Source organism: Mustela lutreola, chromosome 9, assembly GCF_030435805.1.
Source record: "Mustela lutreola isolate mMusLut2 chromosome 9, mMusLut2.pri, whole genome shotgun sequence".
NCBI classification, from domain to species: domain Eukaryota; kingdom Metazoa; phylum Chordata; class Mammalia; order Carnivora; family Mustelidae; genus Mustela; species Mustela lutreola.
In genome coordinates, this window is record NC_081298.1 from 28,248,043 (window position 1) to 28,273,132 (window position 25,090).

General features: G+C 46.1%; 1 protein-coding gene across 1 annotated transcript; it reads right to left on the reverse strand.

Moving 5' to 3' along the window:
- Positions 1 to 202: 202 nt before the first annotated feature.
- On the reverse strand, positions 203 to 18,085 carry LOC131808343 (signal-regulatory protein beta-1-like). Its single transcript, XM_059134338.1, has 7 exons — positions 18,025 to 18,085; positions 15,871 to 16,182; positions 14,394 to 14,714; positions 11,009 to 11,320; positions 6,970 to 7,296; positions 6,745 to 6,854; positions 203 to 353 (listed from the first exon to the last, which is right to left on the reverse strand). Exons 1-6 carry the CDS (start codon positions 18,083 to 18,085, stop codon positions 6,748 to 6,750), a joined length of 1,440 nt encoding a protein of 479 aa, XP_058990321.1. The 3' UTR covers positions 203 to 353; positions 6,745 to 6,747.
- Positions 18,086 to 25,090: the final 7,005 nt, after the last annotated feature.

Here is a 25,090-nt window from a genome sequence, read left to right on the forward strand (position 1 = left end):
TAGGTCTCAACCAATACCAAGAGACTGAGATTATTCCCTGCAATTTCCCAGACCACAGTGCTTTGAAACTGGAATTCAATCACAAGAAAAAATTTGGAAGAAATTCTTTTTATGTTTCAGAGAGAGTGGACAGGCCCAGCAGAAATGATGCTTCCTGCCTGCCTGGAGCCTCTTCTTTCTGTACTGGGCCCCTCCTCCCATCTTGAGGTCTTCATGGTGATTCTCCACTTGGGAGTCCCAGGCCAAGAAGGATCTGCAATTGGTGGCTGTGTCCCATCTCCTGAGCTCTGGACACCTGGGGGTGGTTGGCTTGTGGCCTCATTCTGCACCAGCTTCCACTAATAGCTACTGAGCTGAAAAAAGAAATGGATTAATCAGGACCTAAGAAATTTGGGGATCAAATGAGGTCGGCTCCAGAAATGACTCCCTATTCTAATCTTTATTGATGGAATAGTAAACTTAGCCTAAATGCACAGTGCAGTGTGGACTTCAGAAGTTGTATTTGCTGAGGGTATGTGGTTGGCTCAGTTGGTGAAGTGAGCAACTCTTGATCATGGGGTTGTGAGTTTGGGTCCCAAGTTTGGTGTAGAGATTACTTTAAAAAGAAATAAAATCTTTTTAAAAAAGAAGTTGTGTATGCTTGCTTCCAACAATAAGCATCATTCTTCCTCTTTCCAGAGAGGAAGTGGGTTTTATGTGCCAGAGATCACTCTCCCAGGCATTCATCTGACCAAAATGAAGACCATAGCTTTACACAGTCTCTGTATAAATGTTTAGAGCAGCTTTTTTCATAATGGAAAAAAATTGGAATCATGCAAAATGCCCAGTGATAAGTGAATGGTTGAATGAATTGTGGTTCCTATCAGGAAATACTATATAGCAATAAAAAGGAATAACTTATATACGTGTGCACAACTTGTGAAATTCCAAAGGTATTATGTGGAGTGAAAAAAATCACTTTCAAAATGTCCATACTGTGGGACTCCACTTCCACAACATTCTCAAAGTTATAGAGAATAGACTGGCATAGGCCAGAGGATTGGGTGGTGGGCTGGCTCTCACTAAGAGAGGCTAGCACAAGGATAAGCTCTGCGGTCATGGAATTGCTCTGTATCCTGAATATGGTGATGGTTACCCAAAATAAACATGAGCAGATCAACACACACAAAAGCTGGGAATGTTACAAGGTTGAGACACTTGATGTAACAAGCACTGGGTGTCATATGTTACTGATGAATCACTAAATTCTACCCCTGAAACTAACACTACACTATATGTAAACTAATTTTAATTTAAATAAAATCTTGAAGGAAAAAAAGGATTGAGTATAAAACACAATGTCATTGCCATTATAATGGCATTATAAAAGCAATGTATAATGATAACTGACTATGACATTATCTAAAATTAAAATGTTAAGGGGGTGGGGTAGAAATATGTACATGTGGTGTGGTTTCCATAGTAACAGAGCATTGTATTTCCATCATCCAGAATGGGAAGTCAGTAAATAATGCCTATGGGTGAGAAGTCAAGAAGAGACAATACATGCTCACTCTATGAGATTTGAGTATAGAATCTAGAGAAAAATTATCAATTAAAGGAGTGGAAAATAGTTGTCTCTGGGAGGTGGAAAATAGCAGGAGGTCGGGAGACTCCAGTTTTCATATGTAGAAAGTATAGAACTATTTGCCTGTTGAAGCGTGTGCATCTGTAACCTTAATGAAGGTAAAAACTAACCTAGGTGAGATTATTGATGTTGTAAGAGTTACACAGAAGGGAATGTCCGTGCATTAGCCTGAGTGTGATAAGTTTGATGGTTAGAAGATCAATTTTCAAAACTCAATTACCTTCTTTAACCCAAGTCACCCAGACGCCCCTCAATTACATTCTTATACAGCAGTCCCAAACACATAATAATAATATTTTAAGATTCCATACACTAGAAAGTATTAAAGATAGCTCTAAGTAGGGCTGCATAAGACCATCATGAGACTAAAAAGCCCTGTAAACTGATGAACTGAAAGTCATCAAAGAAAACCTCAAACACCTCATGTCCATGAATGGCAAAACTCAGTATCAGAAAGATGTCAATTTGCCCACATGGATATACAAAGTGAAAGCAATCAAATCATAATTGTAAGAGGGTTTTTAATGAAAGTTGACAAAGTGATTCTAAAATGCATCTGGGTCAAGGAAAGCCATAGTCGTTCTGAACAACAAGATGAGGTGGGAAATTTTGTCCAAAAGAGGGATTGAAACATATTATAAACTGGGACAGAGCAGTCCTTTTTTTTTTTTTTTTAATACATTTTGCATCAGCAAAACTCTCATTGATGCTCATAGATGTTCTTTGGTGGAGCTCTGATGAAATTTTTTTTATGCACATAAAAAATGTGATTGTCCGTCTTCTTGCTGCTTTATTGTTAGAGTTCTCTAAATATTCTCTCAGGCATTGCAAACTTCTTAGAAGACCAGATAGTAAATGCCTTATGGCTGCCAGCCTTCAGGTCCGGGCTGCAATCACCTCTCAGACATTTCAGCCTGAAAGAAGCCACCAATTCTAAAAGTGATTAGTACAAACAGGCAGTTGTCCCCAATCCAAGTCCTTCATTAGATTTCATGTGACAATTATTTTGTCCCAGTCGGTAACCTTCCTTTTCTTTTTATTAACAGTATCTTTTGAAGAATAAAAGTTTTAAAGCTTCATGAAGTCAGATGGATCAATGTTTTCCTTTATAGACTGTTTTTCCCCTGTCTTATCTATGAAGTGTCTGCTAACCCAAGACCAAAAAGATTTAGTTTTGTTGGGTTTTTTCCCCCCAATGGTTTCTTCTAGAAGCTTTATCATTTCAGATTTTATATTTAGGTATGATCCATCTGATCATACTAATTTGTTCTTAGTATTTTTGTGTGTTGTTCAGTAATATTGATATTAGATAGTATTATTTTAGGAAGGAGATTGTGCTGAGTGAAATAAGCCAAACAGAGAATGTCAATTATCATATGGTTTCACTTATTTGTGGAACATAAGGAATAGCATGGAGGACATTAAGAGAAGGAAGGAAAAATAAAGGCAGAGAATCGGAGGGAGAGAGGACTATAGACTCTGGGAAGCAAACTGAGGATGAGTGAGCCCAGTGATGAGTATTAAGGAGGGCACATATCACATGGAGCACTGGGTGCAAACAACGAATCATGGAACACTATATCAGAAACTAATGATGTATTGTAAGGTGACTAACATAACACAATAAAAAAAGAAAATATTGAATTTAGTGTATAAAGAAATAGTTAAGAGTCTTCTTTTTTTTAACATTGGAGTATCTAATTGTTACATGGCCATTTGTTGAAAAGATAATCCTTTCCACATTGAATTGTTTTGAAAACTTTGTCAAAAATCACTTGGCCAAATACGTATTATGTATGGGCCTTTTTCTTTTTCCATGCAAAGGTATATTTTATTTTTAGAATATTTTTGAAGTTTTTATTATTAAAGTTGTCTTACAATGCTGATTAGTTTTAAATACACAACACAGTAATTTGAAAGTTATATGCATTAGGCAATGTTCACCACAGTAAGTGTAATCAACCTCTGTCACCACACAACGTTATTCTATAACTGTTGACTGTATTCCCCTGTACTGTACTCTCATCCCCATGACATACAGGGTGAGGATGTTTTTTTAAATAATTTTTTCTTATATTATGTTAGTCACCATACAGTGTATCATTAGTTTTTGATGTAGTGTTCCATGATTCATTGTTTGCATATAACACCTAGTGCTCCATGCAATCTGTGCCCTCCTTAATACCTATGACCGGGCTCACCTATCCCCCCACCCACCTCTCCTCAGTTTGATTCCCAGAGTCCATAGTCTCTCATTGTTCGTCTCCCCCTCTGATTCTCCAGCCCCTTCATTTTCCCCTTCCTTCTCTTAATGTCCTCCATGCTGTTCCTTATGTTCCACAATTAAATGAAACCATGTGACAATTGTCTTTCTCTGTTTGACTTATTTCACTTAGCCTAAGCTCCTCTAGTTCCATCCATTTTGATGCAAAAGTTGGTTATTCATCCTTTCTGATGGCTGAGTAATATTCCATTGAATATATGGACTACATCTTCTTCACCCATTCATCTGCTGAATGGTATCTTGGCTCCTTCCACAGTTTGCCAAAATTCTCAACAGGATCCTAGCTAATAGGATCCAGCAGTACATTAAAATGATTATCCATCACCACCAGGTGGGATTTATCCCTGGGAAGTAAGGGTGGTTCAACATTTGCAAACCAATCAATGTGACAGAACACAGAAGTAAGAGAAGAGAAAAGAACCACATAGTCCTCTCAATTGATGCAGAAAAAGCATTTGACAAAATACAGCATCTTTTCCTGATTAAAACCTTCAGAATATAGGGATAGAGGGAATATTCTTCAATTATATAAATATCATCTATTTAAAGCCTATAGTGAATATCATTCTCAATGGGAAAAGCTGAGAGCCTTTCCCTTAAGATCAGGATCAGGACAAGATGCCCACTCTCACTACTATTGTTCAACATAGTACTGAAAGTCCTAACAACAGCAATCACTCCATGGTCAAATAATGTTCAACAAAGCAAGAAAAAATATCCAATGGAAAAAAGACAGTCTCTTCAATAAATGGTGCTGGGAAAATTGCACAGCCATATAAAGAAGAATGAAACTCAGCCATTCTCTTACAGCATCAACAAATATAAACTCTAAAAAGATGAAAGACCCAAGTGTGAGACAGGAATCCATCAAAATCATAGAGGAGAACATAGGCAGTCACCTCTCCAACATCAGCCAAAGCAACTTCTTTCAAGACACATCTCCAAAGGCAAGGGAAACAAGAGCAAAAATTAACTTTTAGGACTTCATCAAGATAAAAAGCTTCTGTGCAGCAAAGGAAATAGTCAACAAAAAAAGAGACAATGCATGGAATGGGAGAAGATATTTGTAAATGACACTATAAATAAAGGGCTGGTATCCAAGATCTGTAAGGAACTTCTCAAATTCAACCTCCGAAGAACAAATAATCAAGTCAAAAAATGGGCACAAAACATGAACAGACACTTCTCCAAAAAAGACATACAAATGGCTAACAGACACATGAAAAAATGTTCATCATCATTAGCCATCAGGGAGATTCATATCAAAACCACATTGAGACACTGCCTTACATCAGTTAAAATGGCAAAAACCGACAAGACAAGAAACAACAAATGCTGGAGTGGTTGAGGAGAAAGGGGAACCCTCTTACACCGTTGGTGGGAATCCAAATTGGAGCAACCATTTGGAAAACAGTATGGAGCTTCCTCAAAAAAGTTGAAAATAGAGCTACCCTATGACCCAACAATAGTATTACTGGATATTTACTCCAAAGATACAGATAGAGTGAAAAGAAGGGCCATATGCCCCCCAATGCTCAAGGCAGGGAAGTTTTGACAGAGATAGAGAAGTAGTTCAATGGCAATAAGACCTCCAAAAAGAATCACACATTTATGGAATGGTCTGTTCTATGGCAAAGGCAGCTGTCTGATCAGTAAGTTCTGGACATTTTATCTCAATGGGAGAAAAAAAATAAGATCCGTACCATCTCTAACACACAAGCAAGAGCTCAGAAGAATAAAGCCAGCTCAAAGGTATAAACAGAAAGAGTAAAACTTCATAAAAATTAAAAGCTTTTTTTGTATTACAAAAGCTTCCAAAGGATACTAAAACGGTTGCTTCACAGACCACAGCAGAGGAGCTGGAGGGACACTCCCATGTGAGCCCATGGACACAGAGACAGAAATGCTTGTTGCAAAGCTGTATTACCCAAACAGCAGACAGAGCTTTCATACCATCCTGAGAAGAATTTCTAAGTTGTAGCATATTCTTACAAAAGCGAGCTACAGGGTCATGGAAAATTGACAGAATGGAGCTATGTACAACAACATGAAAAATCCCACAAATTGTGTTGAGCATAAAAGAATGAAAGTTCCAGAATACTGTGTACATATAATAGCATTTACATAAAATCTGAAACATGCAAAGTAACATTGCATATTGCTTAAGGACTTATAGTATGTTATAAAGTTATAAAATCTAATTTGAGAATAATAAGCACCAAATTCAGGATGGTGTTTTTAAAGAAACAGAGGATCCTAACAGCAAAATGTTAATATTTTGCAAAATTTGAGCACATACTATGTGGCAGGCCCTCTCAAGATGAGATTGATGGTGCAAATCAGAAAAATCACCCCTACCCACTGCAGCCCAGCCCCTCTGTCTGAGTTCTGAATTCTCCCCCACACACAATCATCTTTGCCACTAGTTAAAGCCTTCCACTCCTTCGTCAACTCCATTAGTAAAGTTTAGCATTACTTTTCTTATTTATTCCAAAAATAACTCCTATGAAATTTGACATATGAAACAGTATATGGGGGCACTCTCTGGAGTTTGGAGCTGAAAGCTTTGACCTTCATCCTACCTTCACACCTTGGACCCCTGCCCAGGATTCCAAGGGACTTTACTGAAAAACCTTCAAACCCCAGGCCACTACAGGATGTATGACAGCTGGAAGCTTCTGAGATCTTGCTCAGACATTTAGAGAAAACAGCAGTGTTCTCAACCTTTTCTTGAGGCTGTGTGGAATAATGGGCTCACCTTGGACCACTGTGGCCAGCCCATGACCATGTCATGACCTCACTCTCTATGTACTGAGGTCTACCTCCAACTCACCTGTTACAGGTTCCGCCGCCTGCAGATGTATGTGACTATGAAACTCATCACCAGCAACACCTTGAAGCCCAGAAGGAAAGCCACAAAGATAAGGACAGGCATCTGTGGACCTAAGTACCAATGGGCAGAAGGAGACAGCAAATGGTGCTCTGTGAGTTTAAGGACCTCACTCCACTTACTAGACAAAGGTGACCCAGTAGCTTTGAGCTGTAGAGGTGAGCTTACCTAAGCTTTCCATGGGCTTGTATGTGCCGTGGGCTGCTCTGGACAGTATGAGGTTGGCCTGGATGGGAGGTTGTGCCTCATGCTGCACCTTACAGGTGAGGACCCGCTCAGACTCCTGCCCCGACACATTCACTAAATGCGAGCTTTCCAAGGTGTAGGTCCCATCGCTATTCTGCTTGGATGTAAGTTGCTCGGCTCCCTCGAAGGTATGACAGTTCTCTGTCCAGGTGAGATGCACACTCTGTGGATAGAATCTCTGCACGTGGCAGGTAATAGCCACCAAGTCCACGGAGAAAGAAGCCTGGGAAGCTGTCACTGTGGGGGGAACTGACACAGTCCGGAGAATGCAGACAATTACTATAGGAAGTCCACAGTGGGAACCCAGGAGCTCATTGAAGATGGGTCACTTGCCCAGGGCCTGCCCCAGAGGAGGACTCAGGACCCGGTAACAGGTGCATGCATGAGTAAATGCAGGACTGAGAGTGCATTGAGTGAATGCATGTTTGATGCATGGATCCATGCACAGGAATGCATGGATGAAAGAATGATGGGATTGAGGAAAATCATCCAAATCATCTCTCTCTCTCTCTGCTTTTTTTTTCCACTTTCACCACAAAAGATGCAAAGATAAAAATTAAATTCTATTTAAGAACCTACAAGTCAGTTGCCTCATTCTATGGCTTGATAATAATAAGATCTGAAGATGTACAGATTCTATATGGTTATGAGTCTAAGCCACTGAGATTTTAAACAGGAAGGAACTAGGGCGTGGAGAAGTTCAGAAACTTGCCCAGGGTCACAAGGGGGCAAAGCTGGGATTACAACAGATATAGCATATTTTACCATCATTTTCTCAACTTTAAGACCATATGTGTTTGTGATCCTGGCTTCTAAAATTATGATCTAAAAACTTCTGTAATTCTTCTCAACTGATTTCCAGCTGTGCAGTAGAGTGTATTCATAATGAGGAAAATGTGAAAAGTGTTAGATACTATAAAATGTTATGTATTTCAGTAGAATTCATATGAACACACAGCATGGTACTGTCTAACCCTAAACCAAGGGCAGGAAGGTCCAGATTGAGGTCTTGCACTAACACCACAGTCAAATGCAAGAGCTTGTTGAGTCACTTTCCCTCTGTCTCCAAAATTCTTAAGTCATGCAATTGTCCAAGGTCAAATCATGTGTCGCTGGCCTAGTTAAGACATTTCCTTCATTGGTCTTGGGGAGAGAAACTCCTTCTGTTGAGCCATAGAAGAAACAAAGGGCATCTGATCAACCCACCCAGCCTCATAAAATTCTGTCAGTGCTGCTTAATGGATGGGTAGACATGGCAGGCCAACACCAGAAGGTCTTTATCTGTACTCACCATTTCCCCTTCAGCACATAAGCAGGGATTGCTCCCAGGCAAAGGGTACGGGGACCCTGAGGAGGGAATATTCAGGCCTCGGAACTGGGGTGATGTCCAGGCCAGGGTTATGGACCATGAAAGATGCTCAAAGGAGGGAGAGGTTCAGATGTCCCTTCTAGCTGCCAGGGAGTTCTCCTGGCTGTGTGGTGTCCAGGCAGTGCTGGGAGGACAGAGACCCAGGCACAGCGAGTGATCACTGCTCCCACGCACGCAATGGCAGCACATATGACGCCTTGTTGAATCCTCACAAAACCAAATGAGCTAAACACAGAAGGCTACTTGGTATCAGAAAACAACAGGGGCGCCTGAGTGGCTCAGTGGTTAAGCCTCTGCCTTCGGCTCAGGTCATGATCCCAGGGTCCTGGGATTGAGCCCCACATTGGGCCCTCTGCTTAGTGGTGAGCCTGCTTCCTCCTCTCTCTGCCTGCCTCTCTGCCTACTTGTGATCTCTGTCTGTTAAATAAATAAAATCTTAAAAAAAAAAGAAAGAAAACAACAAAAAGCCACTTAGAAGAAACACATACAAAACAGGCCCCAATTTCATAGACACTGTCAAGGAAGAATGGGTTGCAGTTTCATCCTGAAAAACATTTCAGTGATAAAACTAATTTTTTAAATTTATATTTTAATTAAATGTAATAAATAACCACAACTATGCACCAACTCTTAGAAGGAATGAGTGTTGGGAGTATAAGAAGGTAGATATAGTTTTTCCCAAAACCTTACACGACAGTACCAACAAATCCATATGGTACCTACAGATTCCACATTCACAGCACCATTATTAAAAGGTATTGGAAAAATTATTTGAAAGCTTTTGAATATTCTACCAATTTTCACCAGGAGCAGATGACACCTGTCCTCCAATGATGTTAATGGAATCATGAGCATTGTGAATCTTTTTCTACCTTGAAGCACTCAGAGGCTTCGCCTGTGATCCCAGCAGTTCCCCTGCATCACCGGCATCAACTTCTTGCAACACAACTTTGGCAAGATCTCTGATTTCACTTTGCAATGGATGCAGATTCTTCCTCACAGTGTGGTGTCTCACTGGCCACACTTCAATCAAGGCAATGCTGTTCAAGAGCAGAGGGTTTCTGAGCCCTACTTCCCCTCCCCCGCACTACTCCATCTCAGAGCAGCTGAGCTGGGATGTGCCTCTCCCTCCTGCAACTCCCGCAACACTTCCCAGATCTGCTGCCTTGGGATTTCTCCCTAACCACCAAATGCCACCCAGACCGTGTGGGCACATTCCCAGCTCCCTTCCCCACCCAGGGGTTGTTACCTAGTTCTGAGGACGAGCATTCTGAGGAGAAGTCTACCTAGTTCCTGAGGGTGTCCCAGCGGTGCCAAGCCTCAGCTGCCCACCAGGGCACCCGTTCAATAACTCACACTTTCTTAGGTGTCCTGCTTTCCCTGTCCAACATTCCCCATCCCTTATCCCAACCTCCGTGCCTCTGTGGATCATTTCCCAAACACATGCACCCAGTCCTGGTTTGAAGTTCTGCTTTCAGGGGAACCCAGACAGACACACCCACAGGGGCATTTCCGTGATGGAAAGCCCAGCAGAGATGCAGGGATATTAAGCAGGGAGGGATTTGAGTGGGGTTAATTTTATAAGTAATTAATTCATTTGTCAATATTTTTATTTTCTATGATTTTTGCTTTTCTATATGCTTGTCCCAACTCTGGGAAATTATATAATAAATGCTCAGATAAGGGGGACCCCCTAAATGATCATTTTCCTACTTTATACTCAAAGACACCGAAGCAGGTGATCCCACGATGGTAAAAAGCAGTTAGAAGCCTGAATTCATGCAAAAGCTCTCTCACTCACCAGCTTTACAACCTGGGGCAGAGTGCCTCTTCGAATCTCAGTTTCCTTGTGTAAATCACCAGTGGGACAAACAGTATAGGTCAGTGGCACACATTAAATGAATCAGCTCACACACGTGTGCTTTACTGGCTGTGTGCTAAGCTCATTTGAGGTGTTAATATCAGTATTTTTATTCATGTGACATAATGCCTTTATTGCCATGATAATAGAAAAAAATATTGAGGAAACTATTTTATAGGCTTTAAGGTCCTATACATATTTAAGGAATTAATTTTCCTGCTATGCAACCTTGGACTACTCACTTGCCTTTTCTGGGCTTTAGAGTTGTCATAAACAATGGGATGATTGCTATAATTCCTTCTGGTCATGATACATATGACCTCACTGAATTTACAGACCTGTCAAGCATTCATGCAGGCCAGGGAAATCAAACACAACAAAAATATCAGATGATTAAAAAAAAAAAAAAAGACTTTGACATGTTCTTCATATAAAACAATAATAAAAACGCAAAATTCCCAGAAGATACTGTTCCCCATTTTACAGGTGAGGAAACTGAGTCCAGAGAGGGGATGTGGATAGGACAAACAAGAATGAGTAGCTACAGAGCAACTGCCACCCAATTGGTTAGCATGAGCAAGGCCTGTGTTATGTAAATGGCAGTTCTTAGTTTGCTGAATTCTTGCCACAACCAAGTGAGAGCTGTACCATTTTCAGAGGAGGCAACTGAGGCAGAGACACGCACGGCCCAGCTCTGGGCTGACCCACCTGAACAGGGAAAATGTCCTTACCAAGGAGGTACTGGTCCAGGCTGATGTTTTTGTGGAGCACCAGCATGGACTTGTGACTGACGTGGCACTGGACCACAGAGAGCACGTCGTCAGCCAGCAGAGGGACGAGCACTCTGCTGGTCACGTTGTACGTGTCGTCTCCGCTGGCGTGAACGTGGGTCTGCTGCTTGGGGAGCTCGCGGTTCTTCTTCAGCCAGGTCACAGTCACGTGACGTGAGGGGAAGCCAGAGGACATGTAGGTCAGCTGGATGCTTGTGCCCGGCTCTGATCGCTGGAGGGGGCCTTGCAAGGAGGAAGGGTGGATGCTCCGACCTGCAGGGAGAGAGCCCTCCCGTGAGAGGCAGGGAGGTGCCCAGATGCCGGCGGCTCCCTGAGCAGCCCCATGGCTTCCTCCCCCATAAGGTATAAAGGTTACTTCTGATGGAAGTTGGATTCTGAAGCCGACATCAGCGGCCAGGCAATGACAGCATGGTCATTGCCGACTCCCGGCAAACACCCACATCGCCAGACTCTGCTGTCCAGCTCTGACTCACCAGGTTATCACTGCAACCGTAGGAGGTGGGGATGGCTTACTAGCTCCATTTCACAGACGAAGACCCCGAGGCCCAGACCAGGCTAGGTAGTCAGTCAGTGGCAGAGCTGCAGTTCTTAGTTGGACAGTCTGGCCCCAAGGTCTGTGTCTGCAGTCTTGGCTCAGGTCTGTCCTCCATACCCAGAAAGGGAACATCTCCCCCACACTCTAGCCCACGTCTTATAGAAAAGCAGATGGCCCAGAGACGAGGTTAGGAGCACTGGCTTTGGGGTCACCCTCAACTGGAGTTTGCATTCCCGGCCCCTTCCCTGGCTGAGCCCGAGCAACCTAGCTCTCAATGACCCAGCTTCCCCATCTGCAAACTGCAGATGATTCTTAATTCTGAGTTAATAAAGTAAAGGAACTAGAGTAGAATATAGTGATCCCATAATGATCCCTCTTTAAATGATCTACCATCATCCTATACTCACAATAACCATCTGAGAAATTGTTGTTAATTGTATTTCTGATGTTAGGGAAAGAAATGGCTCAGAGAGGGTTGGTAATGTTCCCACGGGCCTCACAGCAAACAGAACCCATGTTCTAAACCAAGGGTTATGACTTCAGGTTAAGGGCTCTTTCTGTTACATCACGGCTGCCTCTACTTTTCTATAGTTGGTCCCATAATGATCAGTGAACTTGAGTTCATTTCTTCCTGCAGCCCAGCTTTGGACTGTGTACCCCGGGGACTGCAAACAGTCATGGCCCAGTGCCCTTTGTGTGCCCCCTTGTTCGGTTCCCAAGCAGGGGTCAAGGAAAGGAATGTGCCATGAGGCAGGTGCCACAGCTGTTAAGACAGAGATGCAGAACTGATCCCAGGACAGGCAGCGCCTTGCCTGAGGGCACAGACGGTTGGTGGCAGCCCTGTGATGGGACACCCACCAACTTAGCTCCAGAGTCTGGCCACCTACACACACAAGATCCAGAGTCTGCTTCAGGGGAGTGAGGATCCCATCTCGGAGGAGATGGGAAAGCAGACAGAGCCTAGCAACAGGAGGCCCCAGGGGCCTAAGTAACACAGCCGGGCCATTCAGGAAGAAGGCAATCCCAGAAATAGAGGGTGTAAGACTGAGATTCCAGAGGAGACATGAGAACACCCCGAGGTCTGTATTCTCCAGAAGAAGGGGGGACAAATATACAAAAGAGCACATTGAATTTCTGGACAGACTTCCAGCTTTCTGACCCCAGCTCAGACCTCTGGCCCTGGGCCCTCCGCGGCGTGTCAGCCGAGCCATGCGAGCACGCCTGGGACACGGTAAGTGCCCTGCAGGTGCCAGCCCAAGGCCAAAGGAGGCCCTAGGTAAGGATGCTGAAGAAGCGGTCTGTGGGCTAGACTGGGGAGGTCTAGCTACGCAGGTCCGCTCACCCAATACAGGAGAGGCCCCGAGCGCCCGAAAAGGAAGGAAAATGAGACAACGAAGAAAGAGCTCGCAGTGAGTCAGCAAAGAAGAGAGTCAGAAAGATTAAAGACACCGTTTCAGAAGAGAAAAGAGTAATTTGAAGTTTTCCACCCCGATCCCTGTAACCCACTGGGTAAACGGTTCTCTTATTTCTGCTGGACAACAAACAAAAAGGAATCCGAGAAACTGAATGGCCAGTGGGATCAGTCCCCCACGATTTCTTAGAGCAGGCAGATCAGGGCCCGATCTGTGGGGGGGAGAGATGGGATGCAGCGTGGAAGCCCCTGCCAGGGAGACGTGCTGTTTCGCCAGCCGCGCCTCCACCCCATCCTTCGCAGGGAGCAGCGTGGGCGCCGGCACCCGCACGCAGACGCAGCGGCTCACACCTGCTGGAGCGAGCGGTCCTTCCCCACTTCGTGCGGCCCCGAGAGCTGTCCGTCCGCGCTGGGCTCACCCAGGCCTGGCCAATCACAATACTCTCTTCTCTTCCCACCCAACATCCCTCCCCCCGCCCCGCCCGCCAGTCACTCGGTCTCGGTTCTGGCTGGACCCAGAAAAGCCGCGCGCGCTCCTGGGTCTGAAGCGCTAGCAGGCAGCTCCCCCTAGTGGACGAAAAGGAGGAGAGCTGGGGAAAGGAGAGGAGGATTAGGATGGGGAGGAGGGAGGGTAGAAAGAGGAATAGGAGGAGGGGGTTGGAGGAGAGAAAGAGAGAGAATACTGAATAGCAGAGAGGAGAATCTTGCTCCAGCACCCACTCCGTTTCCCACCTAAGAGAGTCAAGAATTCTGGCCTCTCTTTAAAACTTACTCCCAGAGGGGTGCCTGGGTGGCTCAGTTCGTGAAGTGTCTGCCTTGGGCCCAGGGCAGGATCCCAAGGGCCTGGGATTGAGTCCCGCATTGGGCTCCCTGTCAGTGGGGAGTCGGCTTCTCCCTCTTTCTCTGCCTCTTCCCTGGCTCGTGTGTTCTCTCGCTCTTACTCACTCTCTCAAATAATTAAAAATCTTTAAAAATAAAATGAAATAAAATGAAATTGACTCCCAGAAACTTCCAGCGGAACCAGTCGTGATTAAAAGCCTTCCTGGAAGAGACTTTGGTACCCAGCCGCTCGTAATCTCTGCCATTTCCTGCAGTCAGGTGTTAAGGCAGAGAACTTTCTACCTGAGGAACACATGGAATTGGGAAAGGGAAGTCCTGCTCCTTCTTCTTGGTGAGGGTGTGGGGGAGGGAGGGAATTTAGGGGTGAATGGCTCAGAGTTTTATCACCAGCCCCGGGTATCCTCCCTTCCTTCACTTTCATCCAGGGCTGCCCTGAGTCTCTGACCTACTGCTGCCTACACCCTACAGGCTAATGGTTGGTGTCTTTATGCCCTCCAAGCCAGGCTGCCCAGAAGGCCCCAGCAAGAGACCACACCCACCTTTCCCTGACCTTGACCCCTGGGCCTGCAGGGTGATGTTGGCCTGGACTGGGGGCTGCTCATCCTGGACCACCCAGCAGGCAAACTCGCTCCCCTCCAGCGTGGCCTCTGCCTGCCAGGTGTGCTCCAAAGAATAGGTCCCATCTGGGTTTCTTGTGACCTGCGGCGACTCCACCGTCTGCACCTTGTGTCTGTTCTCCATCCAGGTGAGACGCAGGTGGGAGGGGTAGAAGTGGCCCGCGTGGCAGGTGAGATTCACTCTCTGATGCACATGGATGTGTATCCCGGAGGTCTTGGTGGTGATCTTCAGGGTGGGGACAACTAGAATAACGAGAAGCATCTGTTGAAGTTACTCCTGCCTGCCCAGACTGTTCCTACTCCCAGGGTCCTGCCACGAGACCTCTCACATTCTCGTTGGTTATGGTTTTTTGTTTGTTTGTTTTTGTTTTTTAGAAATAATGTTTTCTTGTATCCTCAATGTAAGTCAAATAAAGTGAAATGTTAATGTTCTTTAAATATGGTAGGGGTATGGGGCGCCTGGGTGGCTCAGTGGATTAAGCCACTGCCTTCGGCTCGGGTCATGATCTCAGTTTCCTGGGATCGAGCCCCGCATCGGGCTCTTTGCTCAGCGGAAGCCTGCTTCTCTCTCTCTCTGCCTGACTCTCCGCCTACTTGTGATTTCTCTCTCTGTCAAATAAATAATAAATAAAAAATCTTTAAAAAAAAAAAAAAGATTTAAAAAAAAATAAATAAAAAAATAAAATTAAAATAAAAAATAAATATGGTAAGGGTCACTAGGGGTCTGGTATATTAGTCTTTGCATGTTTGAAATATTTCATCTCATGAAATATAATGTTAGGAACGACTAAAATAGGATGCTCACACAGACGGGGATTTCATTTTATTGCTGTATCCACAGCCCCTAGAACAGTGCCTGGCACGCAGTAGCTATTCATTACTGGCTGAATGAATAAGACATTTTTCTAATTTAAAAATAATAACAATGATATTAATAGAGCAAAGATGTTTGCAAAATGGAAGATTGCAGCCAGGTCATAAGATAATAGAAGATTATAAGGATGATAAGTGGAAGGTTGGGACCAAACATTTGTAAACAACTTACTGGGGGCCAGGTACTGTTCTGGGTGCTTAAAACATTCAATACTCACCTGAAACCTACAAGGTGGTTTTATTTCTATTTGCATTGTAAGAGGGGATCTGAGGCACAGAGAGGTTAAGTAACTCACCCAAGGTCACCCATGTAGAGTGATGTGGCCAGGATTCAGTCCCCATGTTCAGCCTATAAAACCTATGCCTTTCCTGGCCACACTGTGTGGTCAGTTATGGCAATGAGGAATTCTGGGCTCCCTGTTGTGAGCTGGGGTTCTGGGCAGAAGACTCTAGAAGCCAGTGTTGTTGGGAAAATAACATCCCCCCAACACACACACACATATACACACACCTACTGCCCACCCACCTTGGAGTACTTGGGACAGGTTCATGGTCTTCCGCAGGGGCTCCTCAAGCTCTCTGTGGGTGACCTCACAGGTGATCCCCAGTAAGATATCTTGGCGAGCCAGTGTCACCCACACCTTGCTGGTGACGGAATAGTTGCCTTTGTCGTTAGTCACTATGTGCTGAGCTGAGGCTGGGTGCTCGTCTCTGCCCTTCATCCAGGTGACATTGAAGTCCCAGGAGCTGAAGGGGCCAGCAGTACAGTTGAAAGGCACCGGATTTCCAGGGGTTGTCCTCTGAGATGGGCCCGTCAGAGAAATGAAGGGCTTTCCAGCTGTGAAAGAGAGCTTGTGACCCCACAGGACAGGACACGTCGCACACTCAACAGCCTGTAAGGGCTGCCTGTGGCACATCAGGTCTTGTGGGCTGACTATGCTCTGTGTCTGGTTCCAAGTTTGGGAACGTAAAACAGATGATAAGTAAACAAGCAAATTTATCATTAAAACTGGGGCTCAACTTCAGGGACACCAGAAGTGCAGAGGTAAAGAAAAAAAAATGTCAGAAGGCTTAGTCTAGAAGAGAATGGAGAAGGTTTCCTGGAGGAGATGACATTTTGAGCTGAACCTGAGGGACAGAGAGGAGCCAGCCATGAGAAGGGGCAAGGGAAGAACATTCTAGAAAGTGGGATAAGCAGGTGAGGATACATTGGGAGTAAGGGCTTGGTGGGCTTGAGAGGCTGAGAAACTTATAGGACTCCAGCCTCATGGACAAAGAGGTCCATTGGGAAGAGCCTGTGGCACAGGGTGATGACCCTGACTCTGTTCTGAGCGTGATGGGAGGCCACTGGAGACTGTGAACACAAGGGCAGGTGACCTCGTGGACGTGGTTTAGAAGGAAATTGGTTCCCGTGTGGGGGATGGGAAGGAGGGTGACGGGACAGGAGCTGGGACACCAGCAAGGAGGCGGTGTAGGCTTGCCTGGCCCAGGAGAGAGAGACCCATGTGGCAGATATGCCTTGCAGCACTTGGTGACAGGCTGAAGAGATGTGGGGGATACAGTGGGTCATAAGGAAATGTCTCCCAGGCTTTTCTCTTGGACATCTATGCGGATGGTCCTGTTTGGAGGGAGAAGTGTGGTAAAGACTCAAGATTACCCTCTTGAACATCAGTGTGAAGTCAAGAGCTACTGTAGATAGGGATGTTTGGGCCTCCTAATCAGATCTTCTGATTGGGAGTCCATCTACCCTCTGCTTGCTCACCTCTGGGGATGGGGAGTTCTCTCCCCCTGAGGCAATTTTGCCCACCCTCTTCTAGCCTAGCCTCTGTGTCCTAGAGTCTTCCCAAGACAACTGCAGGGCTAGATGCCCCTCCCTTCAAATTATTCTGAACACCCCCGGGCGCCTGGGTGGCTCAGTGGGTTAAGCCTCTGCCTTCAGCTCAGGTCATGGTCCCAGGGTCCTGGGATCGAGTCCCGTATCGGGCTCTCTGCTTGGAAGGGAGCCTGCTTCCTCCTCTCTCTCTGCCTGCCTCTCGGCTGCTTGTGATCTCTGTCTGTCAAATAAATGAATAAAATCTTTAAAAAAAAAAAATGTTTAAAAAAAAATTATTCTGAACACCCAAGAAACTGATTAGAAGTTTTAGAGAACGAAGCTGCATGTCTACAAAGCAGAGAAGTGACCCGTGGAAGATGGAATTCACCGCACAAGAGATGGAGACAGAGAAGTTTAGTGACTTGTACAAGGTCACCCAGCCTGTCGGGGGCTCAGGAAGGATGTGAAGCGGGTCTGTCCACCTGAGAGTCCTGTACTTTTCCCACGTTGCCCAAGGTGCCAACATTCGAGGTCCTCTCCCTCTGTCTCTCTGGCCCTCACACCCTCTCGGACCTAGAGCAGCCAGCCACTCAGACCAGAGCTGACATCAGGGAGACTGGGTGGGAGGTGGGCCCCTTCCCACCCCCTGTCCTTCCCCAGTCTCTCACCCTCGAGTCCTCCTGGCCCCCATCACCTCCGTTTCCACACAAGGTCTGCAGTGAGAAAGGGACACAAACTAGCACCCTGGCAGGTGGGCAGAGGGCTCAGCGAGGTACTCGGGGACCCAGACCTCTGCAACACAAGGAAGCTGGGTTTAGTAACCCCCAAGGGCCTCTGTACTCGCTCTGGGCAGCACCCAGGACTTACCTGTGAGTCCCAGCAGAAGGGTGAGGAGGGAGCCCAGGGTCTGGCCACGTGTAGCAGCCATGGTGAGGAGGCTCAGTGTCCCTGATCCACACTCGGTACCCACCCTGGAGGAGGCTCCGCTGGAACCCAGGAGCCACGGCTGGGTTTCCCAGGAGCCCATGCGCTTCCTGGACACATGCCCACTTGGGGCCTGGAGCAGTGGTTTGAGCCACAGGGAGAGAAGTGGTCCATGTGGCCCAGGCTTCTTTCCAAACCCCAAACCCTCAGGCCTGGGGTCTGTGGCTGGGGAGGTGTCTGCTGCCTGTAGCCTGGATGCTGACTATCCCTTAGGCCCCAGAACAGGGGAGTCGGAAATGGCTGGGCTCCACCTGAGCTTGGAGCCACAGAGCTCCTGCGATGGGCTGTCTCCTCCGTGCTGAACAAATGTGAGAGACAGCCTGCTCTGGCCCAGGCCATGGTGGCTCCAGGGCCTGCAGAGCAGGCTAAATGCCACCCAAGAAGGGCTAGTGAAGCAAGCTGGGACATACATGAGCAGATAAAACCAAGACAAAACCAAGGATTGCTGTCTTTGGTTCATTGCTGTGACCCGCACCTCACACTGTGCCGAGCACATAGTAGGTCCTCAATAATAATGAGTGGGACCAGGTAGGTGTTCAGGGCTAAGAAAAAGCAACCAAGTCTGTCTGGGCCCCCAGCCATCCCTCCTCCCCCATGTTCTCTGTTCACCCACCCAGCTGAGGACCAACCTGTTAGCCTGAGGGGGACTGCTTTGGAATCTCTTCTCTTGTCACCTCAGCCAAGCAGGCCCCCACAAATACCTCTTAGGGATAGGGGTGCCTGTGGGAAGAAGTCAGCTCTTGCCCTCCAGGCTTCTCATGAGGCAGACAGTGGACTTGCCGTACTAGCAAGAGAAAAAGGAACTGAAGAGAGAGAAGGTGGTGGAGGTGTGGTCTGGACTTCCCCCGCATGGTATGGCTGGGCGTCAGGTCCTCAGAGAGCCCCTAGGAAGGAGGATGGGTAAGCTTAGAGCAACCTGTCAGCAGCCCCCTCAAGAAGGCTCCAGAAGCGAGAGGTTGCGGCACGGATTCTGGGGGCAGAGCCACAGAGCTGAATCAGATCGTGTGCAGGAGAGTTATGCCCTGGGCACCCCTGCACTACACACATGCATGCCCCTAGGCATGCCCCCAGGCACGCCCACACACAGGTGCGCACCTACAGGGCCCTTGGAAGGACTCACCTGGGACCCGACTCAGGGACAGGAGGAGAAACCACTCCCAGATGCCGATCCCACAGCAGAGACACGGGGGGGGGGGGGGGGGGGGGGCGGGGCGAGGGGCAGCGCTGGCCAAGGTGAGGGGAGGAGCAATGTTGGCCTGACGTTGGATGTGATGGTGGCATCTGGAAACAGCTCTGGTGGGTCTGGGCTTTATACAGGGCCTGACACAGAAGAGCTTTTTCATAAAAGTTTGATAAAGTGATTCATCCGTGGTCATCCATTTGTTTAACTATTCTAGAGCATCTTCCGGGAAGTTTCCAGAAGCATGGGCTCTGCCTAAGAGACAGAGAGGCAGGCAGAAGGAATGTGACAGAGACAGGCTGGAAGCTGGGTTCAGAGACAAATAAAACCAGTGCAGGCCAGGCCCCCCTGCCCTGCCAGACTCGAAGTCATTGCACCAGTCACAGGACCTTGGTCAAAACCCAAGCCTCGATTTCCTAATAGGTAGCAAGATGCTAGTGATATCAACCTGGGACTGAGTTATGTGCATGGAATGTCTAAAGTCCCAAGCACAAAATAAAAGCTAAATAAATGTGAGTTTCCATCCCGAGAAACGTGAGCCCATCTCTGTACCTCTCAGATTTCTTCCACCTGTTATCTCCTTGCACTCACCTTTCTGCTCTTTGCTCGACTCTCTCCACAGAAATACCGGGGGAGCCACAGGGAGCTTCAGATGTCCAGTATCCATGCGGGAAAAGTAAAGAGAAAGATGAAGTTAATTTTAACTAACATATTTTAACCCAACATCTGAAATCATATCATTTCAATAAATAAATGCTATGAAAAGACTGATGTTTTACATCATTCTTTCTTTGTTCTTTGAAAGTTTCAATGAAGTGTAGTCCTACCAAAACAATAAAGCAGTATTTAATAAAATATACATATTTTTACACTGCTTCAGTTTTTGAATTTAAGTTTTAATTAATTAAATTTAAATGCAATTAAAAACTCTGTTCCTCCACCAATATTTTTTCACAGAAATAGAGCAAATATGAAAATTTGCATGAAACCACAAAAGACCCCAGAAAGCTGAGGCAATCTTAAAAAGGAAGAACAAAGCTGGAGGCATCACAATCCCAGATTTCAAAATATACTATGAAGTTCTTGTAATCAAAACAGTATGGTACTGGCACAGAAGCAGACACGTCGATCAGTAAAACAGAATAGAGAGTCCAGAAATAAACCCATGCTTTTATAGTCAATTAATCTACAACAAAGGAGGCAAGAACATACACTGGGGAAAAGTCAGTCTTTCCAATAAATGATGCCGGGAAAACTGAACAGTGCTAAAGAATGAAACAGAACTCCTTTCTCATGCCATACACCAAAAAAAAAAAAAAAAACTCAAAATGGATTAAAGACCTAAATGTGAGACCTGAAATCACAAAACTCCTTAAAGAAAAGATGGGCAGTAATGTCTCGGACATCCTCCTTAGTAACATTTTACTAGACACGTCTCCTGAGGTAAGGGAAACGGAGGAAAAAATAAACTCTTGGTGTTACATCAAAGTAAAAGGCTTTTACACAGAGAAGAACCACTAACAAAATGACAAGGCAACCTCCTGAATGGGAGAAGGTATTTGCAAGTGATATATCCAATAAGGGGTTAATATGCAAAATACATGAATTACTTCTACAACTCAACACCAAAACACTCCCCAACAATGTGATTTAAAAACAGGCAGAGGACCTGAATAAGCATTTTTCCAAAGAAGACATGCAGATGGCCAACAGACTCACTGAAAAGATGCTCAACATCACTCATCATCAGGGAGATGCCAATCAAAACCACAATGAGATATCACCTGTCAGAATGGCTCAAATAAAAAAAATAAGAAACAGTAAGTGTTGGTGAGGGTGGGGAGGAAAAGGAACCCTTGTGCTCTGTTGGTGGGAATGCAAACTGGTGCAGCCCCTGTGGAAAACAGTATGGAGCCTCCCTAGAAAGTGAAAAATAGAACTACTTCAAGATCCAGTCATTCCATTCCTGGGCATTTACCCAAAGAAAATAAAAACACTAATTTGAAAAGATATATGCACCCCTTTATTATTGCATTATTTACAATAGCCAAGATATGGAAATAACCTAAGTATCCATCCACAAATGAATAAAGAAGATGTAATATATGTACACAGAGGAATATTACTCAGCCATAAAAGAGAACAAGATCCAGCCATTTGTGAGAATATGGATGGAACTGGAGAGTATAACACTAAGGAAAGGATTCTGAAAGAGAAAGACAAATACCATATGATCTCACTTACATGTGGAATTTAAGAAAAAAGACAAATGAACAAACTGAGAAGAAGAAACAAATGAACAAAACCCCTTACTCTTGAATACAGAAAATAAACTGGTGGTTACTGGAGTGGAGGTGGGTGGGGGGATGAGTGAGACAGGAGATGGGGGTTAAGAGTACCTTCATCATCATGAGCCCTGAGTAATGTATAGAATCGCTGAATCACTAGATCATATACCCAACTACTATAATACTGTATGTTTACTTTTATTTTAAAATATATGTGTGTTTATATATTATGTTTGTATTAATGTATTAATATAATTAATATTGCATTATATTACATGATAACATAATTAATATAATATAATTAATACTAATATAATGCATAGTGAACATATATATATATATTTTTTTAATTCACTTCCTTTATGGTACTGGCCACATTTCAAGCATTTAGTAGCCACCTGTAGCTAGTGGTCTCCATTTTAAATAGTACTGTCTTGGGTTGAACATTCCTTCTTCAGGAAAGCCATTCCTACCCTAACACACACACATACACACACACACACACACACACACACACACACACACACACACACACACCTGCCCTGTAGATTTGGTACCTCTCTCGCATAGCGTTTATCAAAGCTGTAATTTTTTTCAAGATTTTATTTATTTATTTATTTATTCATTCATTCATTCATTCATTTATTTTACAGACAGAGATCACAAGTAGGCAGAGAAGCAGGCAGAGAGAGAGGAGGAAGCAGGCTCCCCGCTGAGCAGAGACCCTGATGCAGGGCTCAATCCCAGGACTCTGGGATCATGACCTGAGCCAAAGACAAAGACTTGAACCCACTGAGCCAACCAGGCACCACTGTAATTTACTTTTTAATTTGCAATTAGTTGCATAATTTCCTTCCTTAGACTGTAAGCTCTATAAGGGCGAGTGCCATGTTTTAGTTCCCCACTATGAATAAGTGCCAGGGGGAATAGTAAGTGCTCAATGAACATTTGTTGGTTGGATGGATGGAGGTTTAGATAAACAAACAAACAAGAGAGAATGTGTGCTCTGGGGGTAAGGGGAAGGAGGAGGTGCTACCAATGAGAAAGCAAGGAGGCTTCCTGGAGGAAGTGACTTTGTCTTCAAGGGCCCTTTTTGGCCCTTAATCTTCAATCATACCATCTGCAAGAAAGGAAAGGACTGGCCACATCAGGCTGGGGCTGTAGGGGGTGCATAGTCATGGGCAGTCTGCCTTGTGAAGCTGGAAGGCTTAAGAAATGGGTGATTGGAATGGTCTCAGGGGTGGTCTGAAGAGTGCCAAGATAACCACAGGGCTCCCCTAGGCTGGGCATCATGCCCACTGGGTGAAGTTGAGTTTCCTGAGTGGAGCCACGCCAGTCTTCTTCCTGATTCCAGTGGCAGCAGGAAGTGAATCTCAAACAGTTTGCAAGCACAGTGTCGTATGGATGGAGGATCCCAAGAGAGTTCATCGTGGGTATGGACCCCAGCCCTGGCGCAATGCACTGAGGAGCCCAAGAGACAGAGGAGCAACAATAGTCCTTAAAACCCAGCCCCTTCCAGCAAGGACCCATGACTATTCCCCCACCTCATCTCCTTACACTCGGCTTAGACAAGCCACTCCTGTCACCCTATTGCTCCTCCAACAATGTGTGTCTCCCCAAGATGGTGACCTAACTCCCTGAAGGCAGGAACCATTGTCCACTTGCTCCATGTCTGAGTCCTCAGTGCCTAGCACAACGCCCAACACAGAATAGCCTCCCAACACGTTTGCAAAGTGACTTCATTTCATTATGAGTTTGCTTCTTCCAACCACAGCCCTCTACAGGACACCAGTTATGTGCCAGGCCCCAGCAAGTCCCCGAGGAAGTGAGCAGTGAGCAGGACAGTCTCCACCCTCCGGGAAGCTATGTTCTAAAGGGGAGCTTGCAAATAAAGGAACACATATGCCCCATGACTTCAGAGAGGGTTAACTGGGAAGACCTGGCGGGGATGGAGGCACGTGAGCTGAGACCTGAATGAAGGGAAGCCATGGTGCCATCCTGGGGAAGCGTGCTGCAGAGGATGGGTGTTGAGGCAGGATGGGGTGCAGTTGGATGACAGCATGGTCACTGCATGGGAGCAGGGGGAGGGGAGCAGACCGTCGTGGGAGAAACCACAGGGCTTCATCTTGTGGGCTGTGGTAAGGAGGTTGGATTGCAATCTGGGCACAACGCATCAAAAGGCTGAGGGCAGAGGTGTGACGAGATCTCAGTTGCAAATTAAAAACTCACACATAGGTGGCTGGGAGCTGGGTGGGAAGAGGGGCCAGGAGGGGCTCAGCAGGGCGATGGTGTAGGGGGTGGGAGGAGGGAAAGAAAAGCAAGAGGCCACTGCAGCTGTGGAGCCCGGGGGAGACACAGGGATGGTGGGGAGGAGGAGCTAGGCATTTGCAAAGTGTGTGCATGGGGAGGGTTTCCATGCTGCATGGGGTAAGGGCAATTGGGAAACAATGGAGAGGAGAGAGAGGGGGAGGGTCCCAGCGCTGGGGCTGTGATCTGGCTCTGCCATCAATTTGCAGGGTGACCTTGGGCCATCTCTCTGGGCCTCAGATTCCACAACTGGACATGGAGGAGTTTGGATCAGGTGACCACTAAGGACTCTCTTGCCTGACTGTTCACAAGCTGGGTTCGTTTCCTGCAGTCTGGGGTCCCTCCCAGCCCCAGCCCCCTTCACACAATGTCTGCTGAGCCTACTTCCCCAGCAAAGGGCAGGGTCAGCATCAAGGTCGTGAGACCCCTGCAGCTGTGTAGGGACCAAAGGGAGACAGACTCACACTTGATGTCCTGCTCTGCTACTACTGTCTGGAAACATTTAATGATTTTTGAACAAGGGGCCCTGCCTTCTCAGTTCGCACCTGGCCCTGTTAGTTACGTGGTTTGTGTTCCCGAGTGCCCTTGACCTCCTCAGTGAGCAAAGAGGAACTGCCACAGACATGGAAGCATCCTGCAGCAGAGAGGGGAGGAGCCCCTGAGGCCGCTGCACACCAGGACTGAGGACCCCGGCTAGGCCTCTCTGTGGCGTCTGGGTCCTGGCCATCACGGGCACCTCCCCACACCTCCCAGACACTCTGATATCCCCCACGGTCCCAACGACTTCCCCGTTCCAGGACGGAAGACTTTGACCACTTGGATGGACTGACTCCAGTGACCCCACTCCCACAAAGCAAAAGAAAATAAAAGCAAATAACAGGAGATGACAGGTGAAGATCAAGGCTCAAAGAGTGGCTTTGATGATGGACTTACGGGTTCCATGCACTTGGGGAGGGGGGCACATGTGTGGGAATGGGAGGAAGAAAGCGAAGCCAGGGGAGATGAAGTGACTCGTTTGATAGAGACCCGCAGCCGCACGGGAGCCCACGGGGAAGTTCCAGGAAGGTGCCTTTCAGAGAAAGAAGGGCTTTCTAACAATGACCACTCTCCAATAGTGAAACCTCTTACCTTCTAAGAGGGAACTTCCCCTCACCAGGGGCGTGCAAATCACTCA

Excerpts from the sequence above, each read along its gene's own strand:
- LOC131808343 (XM_059134338.1), bottom strand. The coding sequence starts at position 18,085 with ATGGCTGCTACACGTGGCCAGACCCTGGGCTCCCTCCTCACCCTTCTG. Across the intron at positions 11,321-14,393 it reads GGGGTCAAGGTCAGGGAAAG|GTCGGAGCATCCACCCTTCC; the intron begins GTGGGTGTGGTC and ends CTCTCCCTGCAG. Across the intron at positions 6,855-6,969 it reads CAAGCCCATGGAAAGCTTAG|GTCCACAGATGCCTGTCCTT; the intron begins GTAAGCTCACCT and ends ATTGGTACTTAG.